The sequence below is a fragment of the Larimichthys crocea genome, chromosome XII, assembly GCF_000972845.2.
Source record: "Larimichthys crocea isolate SSNF chromosome XII, L_crocea_2.0, whole genome shotgun sequence".
NCBI classification, from domain to species: Eukaryota; Metazoa; Chordata; class Actinopteri; family Sciaenidae; genus Larimichthys; species Larimichthys crocea.
Window position 1 is genome coordinate 3,761,501 of NC_040022.1, and position 16,189 is coordinate 3,777,689.

Sequence of the window (16,189 nt, forward strand, 5' to 3'; positions counted from 1 at the left end):
ACTGGGAGAGGTTTCTTTCTTACTGCGGTACAGTCGACCCCCAGGCTGTTGAGTCTCTTCATAACTTTTTGTTTCCTCTTCTGAACATACTCCTTTTCACCAGCGCACAGAGACTGGGACTGGTGGATGGCTTTCTGAAAAGAATCAAGACCAGCTAACAGAATTAGACTCAATAGGAAATAACACTTTATTTATACTCTATCAACAAGGCACCTTTAAGTTATAATTGTTTCACTTAGAAAATCTAAATAAAACAATTCTTGATTCAGTCAGTAAAATACAGACAATGAAGTAGAATGGTGTACCCAACAAAAATGAGATAAAATGGTGAAATAAACAGATATTCAAATATCTAAGTTTGAAACTTTTATATGAGTTACACTGTCATGAATATTGTGTACACCGATCAGCCATGACCATCTGCCTAATATTGTGTAGGTCCCCCTTTTGCTACCAAAACAGCCCTGACCCATTAAGGCATGAAATCACTAGACCTCTGAAGGTGTGCAGTGTCATCTGGCATTAAGATGTTAGCAGCAGATTCTTTAAGTCCTGTAAGTTGTTCAGTGGAGAGCATTATCCTGCTGAAAAAGGCTAGGGGAGTACTGTTTCCATGAAAGGGTGTAGGGGGTTCCTAACAATGTTATGTGTCAAAGCGACCTATGAATGCCAGGACCAGTAGAAGATTGCCCAAAGAATGACACTGCCTCTGCCAGCTTTCCTTCTTCCCATTGTACATCTTGGTGCCATGTGTTCCCCTTGTAAGTGGTTGGTTAACACTTCTTTATAGGATATGATTAATCTCAGGGTATATACCATAGTCCTTTAAAGTAACTGTAATTAGGGTCAGCGTTTAGCTCAGTTGGTAGAGCAAAAAAGCAAAAAGTAGCTGTAATTGAACCTCTTCTTAAAAAGCCCACTCTTGATCCAGACATTTTAGCCAACTGCAGACTCATATCCACCCTTCCCTTTTTCTCTACGATACTTCTCAACTGAAAACTGTTGCCAACCAACCAGTTATGTGACTTTCCCCACAACAACATTTTTATGTGAGGATTTTCAGTCAGGATTTAAAGTGCATCATGGCACAAAGCAACACTAGAGAAAGTTACAAATGACCTTCTTGTTGCACCTGTCTTGTTAGATTTGATACCATTGACCATCACATCCTGTTACAGAGACTTGAACATTTTTAAAGAAACCACACTAAGGTGTTTTCAGTCCTATTTATCATATCACAAGTTTCTGTGCCTGGACAAATTCCATTCATCTAATATATGCTTCCTTTAGTCCAGATTATTAGGAATCACTCCATTTACTATCATCAATTTACTGATGATTCCCAAATATATTTAACTATTAAGTCGGATAAGACAAATCAGTTACTTAAATCTGCTTTCAGAATTTAAACTCTTCTTGTAATTGGCCCTTAAACACCTCCAAAACTGTTATAAAACTGTCAAAACTCTTACTCTATATCTAAATATATGGTTACTCTAGATCAGAATACCCTGGCCTCCAGCTCCACTGTAAAGAATCTTAGTGTTATCTTTGACTGCCACATAAAACAAATCTCAAGAACTACCTTTTTCACCATTGCAAAAATATGGCGCATCCTGCCTCAAAGATGCAGAAAACCTAGTATATGTTACTTTTAGACTCCACATTTAAGAGTAGGCTTAAGATGTTCTTTCTTGAGAGAGATTATAGTTAGGGTGGGCTCAGGTGACTGCTGAATCGTCCCTTAGATATGCTGCTATAGGCTTAGACTATGAACTGTAGTGCTTAGACGATGATTTGGTGCCATATAAATAAAACTGAATTGAACTGAAATTTGGCCCTTGTCACAGTTGCTCAAATCGTCACATACATCCATTCTATTGAATGGATGTATTTTTTCCAATACATCCATACAACTCTGAGGACCAAATGTTCGCCTATATCTCCCCACTGACAGATGCCATGATAACGAAGTAATCAGTGTTATTCACTTTATCTGTCAGTGGTCATAATGTTATGGCTGCTAAGTATACAATGCATTCATTAAAACAAACATAATTAGCTCTATTGGCTAACTGTGTTTATACATACAATATAAGCAATTTCACTCTGGTTTTAAGTTGCTCTCAATGTTACACACAGTTCTAAGAACAATTTACAGGAATATAGATATAGCCATACAATTTTAAAAAATGACGTTTTTATGTATTTATGCCTATACTGAATTATAACACAGCTACAGCTACTAATGTACAGTCTAAATCATGTATCTCTCACCTTAGGAGCAGCTGCATTCCCCTCCATAATGTTTGATGTCTTATGATGGATTTTACCAGTGGTCCTGAAATTGCAAGCAACGTGCAAATTAATGATGCTGAAAAACTGCATGTTGGGGCGCAGAAGCAACCTTCAAGTGAAAAAAAGGGGTCCATAGTCACAAGCTGCTGTGGTAAGGGTTACCAGACGTCCATTCAAACCAGGCTGAAAAACAAGCAGCTCCTGACCAAAGCACACATAAGAGCAATAATGACATACAATCTTTCTGGGGTCTTCAAATTTCAAAAATGTATATATGTCTGAAAATAACCTGAATGAACAACAAAAAACAAAACAAAACAAAAACAAACATTTAATTTACACAATATTGGTGATAGGCTAATTATGAATCCTTAGCAGCATCGGGGTTCTTCATCTGGATTTAGTTTACTCTTTTTGTTTCCCATTGTCCACAAATGTCACTTAACTAGCGTACACTTATTCCCTCCCTTCACCATGAATCCAGGTTGTTTACACTACAACTTCTAGTGAAAGCAGTCAAACAGCTGTTATATTAAATAGAAAGAGATTCAATCTCTAAAACAATAATGTGTAGCTAACTAGGTTCCCTTATATGAACTTGCTTTGTAAGTTGTTTTTCTCTCTGTTATAGTCACTTTCTGTGCATCTCCTTACTTAAGGGGAGCAGGAAACACTTGACCTTGCACTATGTGCATTATAATAAAGTTCAAAATCTTACTAAACTGGTCTGTAATCTGTAGAGCCAGACCTTAGGAGGGTAGTGAGACCACTCTCGTAATTCCTAATAAATGCTCTCTCTAATAAGTACTTGAAACAAGGTAGAATCCCTTGGTGCAAAATGCTTGTCTACTTCAAGAATTTCATACAGCTGTTAAGAAATCCATATGCTAGTTAGAAGATCTGCACTCAACTGAGTAAAATTTCTTTTCGCACAAGGAGAAATTGTTGAGGTTCAGATTAAAAAGTCTAGTGCCAAATTCCAACTGACCCTACGTCCTGAAGTCAGTTCCTCAACCTCCACTGAGAATCAGAAGCAACTACTACTTGAATTCATTTCATACATATGAATCCTCTTCTAGACCACAACAACGGTTGCAGACTCACAAGTTAAACACTCACACAACGTGTACTTCTTAGAAGAAAACCTTACCTTCAAGCCCTTGTTTTTTTTAAGGAACTATTTTATCACTTTAGATTGTCTGCCTTTATATTAACCTGCCATGCCCTAAACTAAACTGGGCATGTCGACATTTCTTTGTTCCGGTAAACCAAAACCATTCCCAGGAACACTCAGAAGTGTTGCAGCTTTCTGTGTATATTGGCCGAATGCCGAGAAAAGCATGAAAAGTCAGAACTACAAAGTACAAAGCCCCAAGCCCAGGGACAGGTAAAGGTTATTTTTTATCTTTATCTATCTATTGTAACGGGTGTAGTAAGAAACCAAATGCAGCACACTGGACAAAGGTAATAAATGAGTCACTTTTATTACACTTGGCTGGTAGACGAGAAGTAGCACAGTTCAAAGCAACACTTGAAATAGTCTCTCTGGGCACGGGGCAAGTCCGGGGGCTCTGGCTGGGGAAACCAGTCCCGCAAGCAGGTAAACAGGCGATGAAGCAGACTAACCAGAACCGAGCCACCAGTAGTACTGGCTTGATTGGTGATGGGAACCAGGTGAGTCAAGCAGGTGAGGGGAGTTGGTCTGATGAGGGGGGTGCGGCTGGCAGGTGAGTGAAGAGTGAATGGAAAAGTGCTGAGAGGCAGGTGAGCGAGGTGCAGGTGTATGTGATCTCAGTTTTTTAAAGAGAGTCCCAGAACCTGAGCCAGAAGCACACAGAGAAAAAAAAATTATAGAAATCATATTTAGATATGAACTCACTTTAATCACTGTCGGGTCAAAACCACCTACTTAATTGCACACACACACACACACACACACACACACACACATTACACCTTAAAATAGACAGCTCATCACGTATGTATGCGTCTCACCTCTGTGGTTGAACAGCTCAGTGAGAAGTGGTCAGCGGAGGTGATTACCACATAGGACTGTGCCCAGTGCCTGTAGCGCAGACACAAAGTAATCATTGATGAGTGTGCTCAACAGCCCAGAAATCCTCTTCAACTTCAAATGCACACAAACACACACACACACACACACAAGTCGGTAAAGTTCACACAGAAAGAAAATAAATAAAAACTGTGAACCAATTATCTGGCCAATAGACTAAGGCAGGGATGTCCAAAGTATGGCCCGGGGGCTAATCACAGACCACGGTCAGATTTCATGCGGCCCGAAGCTTTGTTTTTATAATATATTATTATTATTATTATTATTATTATTATTATTATTATTATTATTATTGTTGTTGTTGTTGTTATTATGTTATTGGCTTAGATTTGGTTACATTGTCATAAAAAAAATACAAATTGTGGCCCCCCCGAGCATCTTTACATTGTCAAATCTGGCCCTCTTTAACAAAAAGCTTTGGACACCCCTGGACTAAGGTAAAAGACTGACTGACAATTAAAGACCATAATTATTATGGGTGACTTTGCATGATATGCTTGAGAGACCCAATTAAGATGTTTTGGGGGGAGTCAGTCTGCAGAGTGAAGGCAAAGCGGCCACCAAGTGCTCAGCATACAGGAACAGCTTCAATACCTTATAAAACTGATAAAGAGAATGAAGAGTGTGCAGAGCTGTCAACAAAGAAACAAGTGCTTTGTTCACACTTTTTTTTGTTTACCACAAAAATACATATGTGTTATTGAATAGTTTTGATGTCTTTAGTGTTAATCTACAATGTTGATAATAAACAAAATAAAGAAAAAACACTGAATAAGAAGGCGTGTCCAAGCTTTTGACTTGTGCTCTATCTTGCATCATTTCAGGTTTATAAAGTTGTCCAGCTATATGTAACGGTGCTGTTTTAACCTGTTTTTAACAAGTCAATAGTGTAATCATTTGAACAGAAACAAGCGTGACTCTTTTCGCTGTTGTGGGGATCAAATACCCCGAACACATTTTTTTAAAAAGTGTTTGCAGGAAGGAGGATTACAGAAAATTAAACTGATGGTCATCGCTATAAAAAAGAATGTGAGAGAGGTCCGGCTGAGCTGAAAGAAAGGAGTGGATAAAACAGAACTGTTGAAGAATCATTCAGAGGCTGCAGAACTTCAGAGTCGGTGGCAAGAATTGTTACCATTAATGGAAAGTTTGAATTTAAAGAGTAGTATGCCCGCTACGACTGTCACTCCTCCTCCTAAACTCAACTTTAAACTTAATCGGGATCAAACTTCAGCATCAAGTGACAGATCAAAAGATCCAATTCCAAAATATTGAGGTCCTGGGAAAAAAGTAAATGAACTGAAAGCGCCACAAATATCAGATTATGGAACAAAATGAAAAAAGTTAGAGGGAGGTCAGGAGTCATACTGGCTAAAACCTGATCAGTCCTGAGCAGACATAAAGCACAAGTTAATTCAGACTGTGATTAAGGAAACAGAGGAGGAAGTAGATCAAAGTCAACCATATAATGACTATGAGGTAATATTAAGATATGCGAGGCTGAGGTGACAGTAGGAGGCCAGGCAATGCATGCAGGACAGCCAGCAGAAACAACAAATATACACAGAAAAGGAAAACAGAATTGGCAAGCTGCCCTGGAGAAATTAAGCCTGTGTTGGCACAGAGTGTGACTTGGAGTATATAAGATAATATCATTCTGCTTTAGTTTTAATGGTTAAACTGTCTCAATAAACTTGAATTTTAGCATGTTCTTAATTTAATACTGATAGTAAAGAGGTGGACAGGAAACGAGAGAGACTGGGTATGACATGCAACACACTGCAGGCCCCCAGCTGGAACCAAAACTGCATTGCATGATATGCACCTTATCCACTGGCCCGTGGGAACCAAATTTTCTGGCCCATCTCTGGGATGTTTACAATCTTGTTGTGTTTTTCTGTGCAGATAACTGCACTGTTAAAGTGATATGAAGAAGATTCAGATGTGCGTGCTGCACTCGGAGGAGATGTATGTCAAATGTTTGTTCTGTTTCTGTATAATCTTCTGAGATATCAGTCTGACTTCAGTGTTATTCTGATTAGTCATAAATTGTCTGATACTAAGATATAAAAAGGAGAGGAGCTTGAATCATTAACTCTGTGAGCCTTTTACCGACCTCCAGAATAATCCGTACCTCCAAGCATGCTGTGTGGAATTGCCGGTTGGGTTGCTGGGCTGCTCTGTGCTTGTAGTGTGATGTTAGGACCTATGGGACAACCTGTGGACAAAAAGGACAACATGTCAGCAGTCACTCCTCAGATCGAAGGTATATCAAGGGAAGAGAGGACACCGACTTCTCTACCCAATCTAGACAGAGAGTCAGCGTTCACTGTCAAGGTGAGAGAATGAAGGAAAATGTTTCAGTGCAGAATCTAGATTCAATAAATGCAGTGTTGTTCAAGGTAAAGCCACAGTGGAGTTGTGTGTTTAACATGTGGGTACTTTCAGGTATGTTGCATGAGATGCTGTTACAACATCTACAAACTACATAACAGTCATGGCTGCAGGTATCCATAGTCAGAGCAGATGAAAATGTAGTGGCAAAATAGTGTAGAGGATTAAAGGGTTATTTTATGGTTTAGAATTTGTCGAGAACTTGCTCTTTATCCTAGGTGTGATGAAGAAACGAAACGTCAATTTTTTCCACCCAAATTCCCTCCACATTCGTTTTTTAGTAGTACAGTGTGGTGTCACACATACTGAGGCACTCCTCTGGGCTGATGGCAATGCTGAACTCCCTTGCTTCCATCTAGCCTTCATGTAAACTGAGTTTTAGGTATAATACAGATACCATCTGGATTTGTGTTCCACTATATACTCATGCTAGCACCCTCCTTAATGGTACAGTTAAAAGATAAGTTAAGGAGAGGTGTTATTCTCTAAATGTTCGGTACTATTGCGATCATTTATTTGCCTTGCGCCTGGATATGGCCTCAGATACTTCTTCAGGAGTTATAGGAGCTTTAAGAGCATTGCTTTGCTTTTCTCCAATAGATGGTAAATCAAGAGAATCAAGGACGTGTCTTTTTGCCTCTTTATTAGACGAGGGTGGTTGAGAGCAGAGTTTTTCATAGTTATCTCTCTCGTTGTTATTCTCTAATTGTATTCATTATGTCTTAGTTGGCATGCACAAGGGTCTCTGATCTTACGTATCGTGTTAATAGCCTGTTGTTTCCTAATTCGCTTCGCCAAAAGCCTAGCCTTTTTTCATTCTTTTACTTTGTGTAGATCCCAGCTGTTCATAAAAATATAATCAGTTCTGGAGTATGTGTTATATATATAGAGTAGTGTCTGTAGTTTTTTTTCCCATGAGATGCAGTTCACGCCATACATCCACCAATTCAAGTTCCTTCAAAGACGTGTATGAATTCAGTTATATGAGTCTTTTTATGCTTGTCATGTCTAACCTATTGTCCATCCAATTGTTTATCACTCTCTGGAGGAGCATATACATTAATTAACTTGACCATCTGTATTTCTAGTTTTCCGTTTACTAAAATGTATCGCCCTTCTTTGTCTTTAATTTCTTTTAAGCATTTAGATTTAAATTAACTTTGTATAATTTTTGTCTGCATCAGTCCCAGTCATTGTCTGCAGAGGAGCAGGAGTTTGTCCTCAAGAGGAAACAAGTCGTACTGAAGTCACTCAACAGCCTGGGAATCGAGTGTACAATGGTATAACTGAAGAAACATTACACTTGAATATGTTCTTTTTCTTTCTTTGTTCTCTTCTCAGAGGTTTCTGTATTAACACTTTGCATATACAGTATTTTGAGGATATATATCCAGGTTAGAAATACTACAGTGGTTTTTAGCGAATTGAATGAATGAATGTTGTTTTGTGAAGCTTTTTAACATCAATTAATTCTTCCCATAACAAATGAACCTTGAATGTTATTAGCACAAACAACAACAGCAGCAAAAAAAGACATTTCCACCTGATGATGGTTCTGGATGAAAAAGTAATAGATTACCATGATTGTTAAAATTCATCCAACATGAATGCCTGTAAAACAAAGATAAATTCATATTTTGGAAATGATTCTACCTCCAACCATCTCCTATTTTTTTCTCTCTCCCTTTCCTTCCAGGAGTCAGTTCCTCACATTGCAGTCTTAGGGTCAGGTGGGGGTCAAAGAGCAGCCGTGGGTCTGCTGGGTTCCCTCTATCAGATGGAAAAGGAAGGTCTGCTGGACACTCTGCTCTACCTGGGAGGAGTTTCTGCCTCTGCCTGGTAGACACTTGCACAACACAGTCCCGCATAATCAATTTATATTCACACTACACTTGCATGGAGAATTTGAAATCTGACGATTCAGCTCACCCACTTGATCCTGCCTCTGTATGAGGCGTCTTGGTGGTTCATTAAGGAGTACTGGACCTCATAGTCATAGGTGCAAAAGTTACTGATTTGAGTTTAAACTCACCAGCAGCTACTGTTTAAGTGGCATCATCCATTATCAATTATCCAGACATGTCTATTTCTATTAATAAAGTCTTTTTTGGTATCCAAGGGAATTCAATACAGTTTTACATACAGTTTATATATATATATATATATATATAGACTGAAATCATAACAGTGGGCTAATGAAAGAGATTGATCACACAAATCAGACTATAAATCATTACAAAACTTGTTTCTTAAGAATGCTGAACCACATTTTAAAAACTGTTTTGAAATTGCTTTATAGGAGATGACACCAGTCCTAACATGTACATAGGCCTGATGTAAATATGGCCCATAAATCAATGACAGTTTGTCAAAACAAACATTTTACAGAAAGTTTATTAATTCCCTCAAAATGTTTTGCAAATTTGACGAATATGGGATGACAGTGTGGGCCACAAATTGTGTCATAAATAATTGATGTTGCTTTAATCCGATCAAAAGTTTTCAACATTGACCTGCAGCACTCTGACTTAGCACTCTTTAGCTGTATGTATCCAATAAAGCTTAAAAAGACCTCTGTGTTGCCTGTGTTTTGTTTCTCACTCTTTCAGGTCCATGTCCACACTGTACAGCGACCCAGAGTGGAGCTCCAACATGGACAGAGCGGTGTCCAGGCTGTCAGGTCCTAGTGTTATGCTGGAACAGGCTCTGACCTGGTTGGACAAGAGGGCAAAGGATGAGCACTTCTCTCTTACTGATATCTGGGGGGTCTTAACCTCTGCTGGGATCATGAAACAGGTATGTTTCAAACACGCAGAGTAAAGCTAACCCAGTAGCTTGTGCCATCCTAATGAACTGAACCCCAAAGGAGTATCAAAGACACAAGGAAGTTCCGAGCATCTTACACAATGACAGAGTCAAAGTCATAAAGTTTCATCAGCTCACATAATTATATATAATTCTATCATATTATATTATTGCTGCCGACTAATTCTTCTGTCTGTAATGGATTTTGGGAGAGTCTACTGGTGCACATCAAATCACGCAATGTGTGTGCTGCACTTACTGTAGGTCACTGTAGGTTGTTAGAATAGAAGCAGGTTACAATGTCATGGGACGTCATCATTATGATCAATGGAACAATGTGTGCAAGAGTTTGAGAAACAAGGGGTTGATGAAAAAATTAATACCGCTTTGGATGAGTTAATAATAATTTATCTTTGGGCTAAATTTCTGTGAAAAGGCACATGTTGCTTTTCAAAATTGTATAAATGGGGTTAGGGTGTACATTGTATATTACTGTTTTCATTATAATGTTCTCAGTTCACTCGCCTGATGCTTTCTTGGCAGTTGGACTTCCGGTGTCTTTCTGAGGATGGCACGAATGCCTTCAATCCATATCCCATCTACAGCGCAGTGGACAAAAACTGCCTGCAGCACGGCCCTGAAAAAGGTTCTGAACATGAACACCTATGAGACAAACACACACAACTCAAACTCCAAAGAGATAAAGCATCATGCATTTAGATTAAATTTAAATTTATTGTCTCTGTCTCTCTGTCTTTGGCACAGCTAAATGGTTTGAGATTACTCCTCACGAGGCTGGCTTCACAGATCTGGGTCTCTTCATTAACACCTCTCATCTTGGTAGCAGAATTCATGAAGCAGAGCCTGATGGTAAAGGGCCAGAGATGGACATGGTCAAGCTGCAAGGTGCGTCTGCCTCTTTTGTCTAGTAGAAACACAATCTCCTAAAAACAAAGAATTCTGTAAGGAGAGGACACATTTTGAAGTTATCTCAAGGCCATGGCGATATGGAAGTCAAATGTGGTCATGACTGTAGTAATACTTTTTATCCTGTTCTCTTGTGATTAAATATCTTGTTTTTGAGCTAGGTGTTTTCTCATGATAACAGTTTAAAGATTAGTCAGATTTAGGGAGCTCTGTTTACAGACTATGTAAAATACATAACTATGTTTTCTTTAGTGTTATTTTTAGAAAATAACCCTAAAGGTGTCATAAAATGTGCAATGGCCTGCATTGCAGTTTAAAAAATGTGAAAATTTATCAGGGAAACAAGTTGCCTCATGAGAGGTGTGGGATCCTAACACATACTAAAAGTGGATAATTCAGCCTCTGTGCATCAGCATTAAGCTTTTTTTAAATCTCCTTCCTCGTGGAAGTACAATACTAAATGACTAGAAAACCCTTTAAAGTTAAATCTAATCTGATGAGGGTTTTTTGACAACATAGCAGAGTCAATATTAATAAACAGGTAAATCAGCCAGTTAGCTTAGCTTAGCATGAAGACTATGAACAAGGGGCAGCCTCACTCTTTCCAAAGGTAACAAAGTCCACCTACCAGCAGTGCTAAAGCTCGCAAACTCCTAGAGTTTTGTGAACACAGTGCTTACAGGAAAGAAAGAGATGTACATAACTCCCTGCACAGTCATGTAAACATGCTGTTTTGTACAGATAAGAAAACAAATTAGATATAATACGTTAATCAGCGAGCTTCAGTGGTGCTGGTAGATAGATTTTGTTACATTTGGACAGAGCCAGTCTAGCCCTTTCCCCCCAGTTTCTAAACTGTGTTTTAATGTAAGTTAACTGACTGTTGGCAAAAGTTTCATTTTTGTCATAAAGATATCATCCTCTCCTCTAACCTTTGGCAAGGAAATGAATAAGCATATTTCCAAAAATGTTGAGCTATTCTTTAAAGGTGTCACAAGTCAAAAAGAAGAAGAAGAAGATATACTTTATTAATCCCACGAACAGGGAAATTCTTTTCACACTCTATTTTATTTACATGCATTTTAACCCAGATACACACACATGCAGTACGAGGCATAGACATGCAATTTTGGAGAGAGATGGTGGAGTGATGGGCAGCCCCCCTGAGAAGCGCCCAGCGAGCAGTTGGGGGGGGGTCGGTGCCTTGCTCAAGGGCACCTCGGCAGTGCCCAGGAGGTGAACTGGCACCTCTCCAGCTACCAGTCCACCTTCCATATTTGGTCCATGCGGGACTTGAACCGGCCACCCTCCGGTTCCCAAGCCACTGGAGGCCAGTGTTAACCAGGCCTTTGTTTCGAATTCTCCCACGTTGGCCCTTAATAAAAAATAAAGGTGTCATATATTTTACTAGAAGCTACTAGAATCTTTACAGTCTGTCTGTTATGTGTTTGTTTTGTCATGCAGGTATAGTTGGCAGCGCCATCGCAGATGAAGGCAGTTTGGTGAATTCCATTCCTGACTGGCTAAAAGGTAAAAAGCATATTTTTTCTCAAAATAGGCAAGGTCACTGAACATGTTTAAATGTGCAGAAGTAGAACTGACCATGTGTGCACTCAGATCTGGTGGGTGTAGCAGCTGCTGATGAAAACAACTTACTGGATAGGATGTTTCTCCGGACTGAAGGTACCTGGTTTATACAATTGCAGCTCGGTAGTATACTGTTAATGGTTCATGTTATGTATATATATTTCTATTTCAGTTCCACATCAGGTCAACAGTTTCTTAGATTTCTTGGACAGTTACATGCGCATGAACAACGGCCTTTTGAAACTAACAGAGCTGATCAAAAAGAACACAGAGGATCCTGCTGTTTGGTCTGGAGTGGACAACCTGCAGAAAACACTGAGAGGTATTATTGACAGCATTGATAGTAATGATGGTGATAAGCTGAAACCCATCTGAAGGTTTCCTTGCTGATCACTATATTCACTTAGCAATGAATTTTCTAGAACGTCTGAACTTTAACACAGCTGCATCATTTGGAAAGGAGGATTCTTATCTTATTCTTATCTTCTGACCGTATCTTCAGAACACCGCACCTTTACAGACTTTGATCAAGAGTCTTAACTTTTACAACCTGTTGACCAGTGCAATAGCTTTTTCTAACATTTGTCCTACTGTGTTCTTGCCCGGATAATTCTTCCACTGCCACAATTTTTATAAGTTAGCTGCACAACTGAATACATTACATAATTCAAATTTAAAGCACAACAAGACACAACACCGAAATATAATGCCTTAAAAGATGCTATGGCTGACAACATTGAATCTCTTCCAATGAATCAGTCTTCCCGAGTTTCCTTTCAACTTATGAACAGAACACTGACATATTCTAACATTACAAAGTTGTTATTATAATATGTTATTAGGAAATATCTGCCTAATTATACATTCCGCAGTTTCTGAGCAACATTTGCAGTTGTTTTTTAGTCTGTCTGATGAATGTAAGTCCAATATTAACTCTTCTTTTAGCTCAGTTCTGCTCTCCATCATTTTAAAATAATCTGACTAATAATGCTCCACAATGTTTACAGCATGCTTTGCTGCCCCCAAGTGTCCAAAAATTAATAATGCAGCTCTGAGTTCTTCATCATCTACAGTAACTTGCTTTATTTGAGTCTGCTGTGTTTTCCCAGCCTCTTCATTGATCCAGAAAGTCTTCCCACTCATTTGGAAATGGGAATGGAGAACAACTGAAAACTTCCTCTACAATTATTCCAGTAAGTTGTTGTCATCTGTGCATTTATCACATTTACAGTCCAGTGATTTGCTAGACATCAAACAATTGCGATATTGGGATTTGCGATGCTGTGAAGGTGCTGTGGTGCCACCTTGTGTCAGTCATAAGGAGCACCTGCAGCTGATAGACGCTGGTTTGATGCTGAACCTGCCCTACCCGCCCTTCCTTGGAGGAAAGAGAGACGCAGACCTGCTCATTGCTCTGGACTATGGATCTGATGAAGCCTTCAAGGTGAGTTGAACTGGTGTGTGTTGTAGATGCAAAAAAAATAATATAGATAGAAGATAGATATAATGAAATTAATCTAAAACTGTTTGCACAGACCCTGACTAATGCCAGAGACTATGCAGCCGCTGTAAAGAAGCCTTTCCCAGAGATAGACAACAAAATCCTGGAGGAGAGAGACTGGCCAAAGGACTGCTATGTGTTTGAGGGAAAAGAGAAGGAGCCCACGATTGTTTACATGCCGCTCTTCAACAGACACAACTGCAAAGGTCTGTGACATGCAAGCTCACAATGCAAAACACAAATATGTCCATGATCACCAATGGTTTTATTCTGGTCCAGACGCACAGAAGGTCAAAGAAAAGATGGAGGAGTTCTACACCTTCCAGCTTCCGTTCAGCCAGGATAAGATTGAGCTTGTGTTGGAGACGGCCAAAGCCAATGTGAAGAACAACAAGGAAACTCTGCTGAGGGAGATTTACAAGGCTGCTCTCCGCCGACACAAGAGGTAGAGGCAGTATGTGGGTGCAACATGTTCAAATTCAATGAGCAAAAGTGAATAAATGAATGAACTTTAACTTTATTATCATCCCACTGCTTTTCCTTCCCCCTCTCCTCCCGGCTGACCTTAATCCTCTCCATACACCTCTTTCTACATTCTTCTTATGATTATTCTTCTCTACACTTTTCCTCGTTCTCCTTCTTATTTCCCTTCCTTTCTTCTTTCCTCTCCTTCTTTCTCTTCTTTTTTTTGTAGGTATTACAGCACGTCATCAACAAAGCATGGTCTCTAAACTTCATGGAAATTGTGTGACACAAGCACTTATATCTTTCATTAGCTGTTTTATTTTCCCTTTAATTAAATTTTGTTTTTGTTGTGTTCATTAATTAAATAATTGTCAGTAAAATTGAAACCATGCCTATAATTTTACATGGCTAGTTCTTGTTCCTGGAACATTTTGATGCAGTAACGTAAATGAAACACTAGAGGTCTGTCTATGTCCACCACATTGTGACAGTGAAGCGAGTCTCCTGCATTATTATCAGCTGCAACAGTGTGGCTGGTATTTCTTTCAACTTGCCAGTGTCATCATGGCAAAATGTGGTTCTGGTCTATTTGTCAACATGATTGTGTTGCAACTGTCACAAAACTGTGTAGTTGAAATCAAAAGAAGGCTGAAGGCTTCATCTGACTTTTTATTATCTGACTAGGAGCTTCCAATGAACCCAGACTGGGACAAACCACAGCAATAGCAGTTATCTGTCCATCAATGTAAATCACTGAGAGGTGAGGCAGAGCAGGTGGTGGACATCAGGGGCAAAGCCAAAAATTATTTTCTCTATAAAATATGACCCAGATTCACCAAAATCAGTGACTGAAGTTATATAGTTGTGTTTTTGTACAGTAATGACTGAGGCCATGTAGCGGCCCTCAGAATCCCTCTGCTCCAGCAGTGTCATAAGAAAGTGTTTCATTGGACACAAAATTAGTTTACAGGAAGAGTCATGAATAACTTTTTATCCTTTTCCATGAACGACAAACTACATCGTTCTACAAACATACAAAAAAGAATACCTAAAGATATCTACAAAATAACTTTTATGAGTGACATATAGCGCTAGATATAATTTCATTCAATTTTGACTTCATGGAGACTTTAAAGGTTCAGTGTTTCACATTTAGGGGGCTGTATTCACAGAATATGACAGAAATTGAATATTATATTCATAACTATGTTTCCATTGTGAATATTCACCTGACAGATATAATCTTTATGTTTTTGTTACATAACTTTTTATTGATACTGGTATTTCAGGATGCCAGACAAATGGGATGACAGCCCAAGTGTTGCCTTTGCCAGAGGCCTTTGTTGTTTTATAGCTAGCTAGGGTTCAGTTCATAGCCCACAGAGGTTTGTAAATGTTTCATATGAATAAGTGATATTCCCATAACATGAGCTAATATCAGGCCTGTCAGTCATCATAAGGCAGCCGCTGGGTGAAGAGAAAAAGAGAGGATTTTGACTTTTTTTTTTATTTGCCATGTTGAGCATTTTTCAATGATGTTTGGCACCGAGCAAAGCATTAGAGCGATGGTATGACGACGTCATGACCATTCATTCATTTTTAGTTTCCTTGTCAGGACAGATAAGTGTCAGTGTTTGAGAACTGAAATTTGGAGCTATTTGCAGTCCTCCATCTTACAACTGTGTTCCTGTTTATTTTATGAAACTGTAATACATTTGATTTTGATTTTCTGAGCTCAGAATAGTAATCACATGTCTTAAAGATGTCTTTAATCTAATAAAAGTTCATTAAACAATTAAGTCTGTCCAGCACTGAATGAAATGTTGCTCAAAAAGAAAACATCATACTGCACTGCTATCTGCTATCTTCTTTTATTCTATCACTGAGCGATAAAATAAAAGTTTCCAATTCTAGCAGTAATTTCTATAAAAGAATTGTTCAACAGTTTGAGAAATAGTATATTCTCTGTCTTTCCTGGATGAGGAAATCAAAGTGTTATCAAAATCCCATGTCTGTGTGCTGAAAACGGGACCAGAGTCAGAACACGTCAGCTTAGCACTAATAATGAAATCTGAGGAAACAGCTAGTCTGGTAAATTGAATATGCTGCACCAACAAAGCAGTTCTTTGAATGTTTCT

General features: G+C 38.9%; 1 protein-coding gene and 1 non-coding gene across 2 annotated transcripts; one reads left to right on the forward strand and one right to left on the reverse strand.

The window, feature by feature from the left end:
- Positions 1-12: 12 nt before the first annotated feature.
- Positions 13-4,329, reverse strand: LOC104939885 (uncharacterized). The gene is made up of 4 exons (XR_003463419.1): positions 4,294-4,329; positions 3,449-4,116; positions 2,278-2,341; positions 13-134 (listed from the first exon to the last, which is right to left on the reverse strand). It is a non-coding gene; the product is annotated as an uncharacterized LOC104939885 (transcript).
- Positions 4,330-6,596: 2,267 nt separating this feature from the next.
- Positions 6,597-14,437, forward strand: LOC104935254 (cytosolic phospholipase A2). Its single transcript, XM_027284929.1, has 13 exons — positions 6,597-6,709; positions 7,951-8,046; positions 8,463-8,605; positions 9,376-9,582; positions 10,308-10,477; positions 11,963-12,028; positions 12,116-12,181; positions 12,258-12,407; positions 13,195-13,278; positions 13,375-13,529; positions 13,621-13,792; positions 13,866-14,031; positions 14,281-14,437. The coding sequence occupies exons 1-13, from the start codon at positions 6,611-6,613 to the stop codon at positions 14,315-14,317; spliced, it is 1,611 nt and encodes a 536-aa protein (XP_027140730.1). The 5' UTR covers positions 6,597-6,610; the 3' UTR covers positions 14,318-14,437.
- The last annotated feature ends 1,752 nt before the right edge of the window (positions 14,438-16,189 follow it).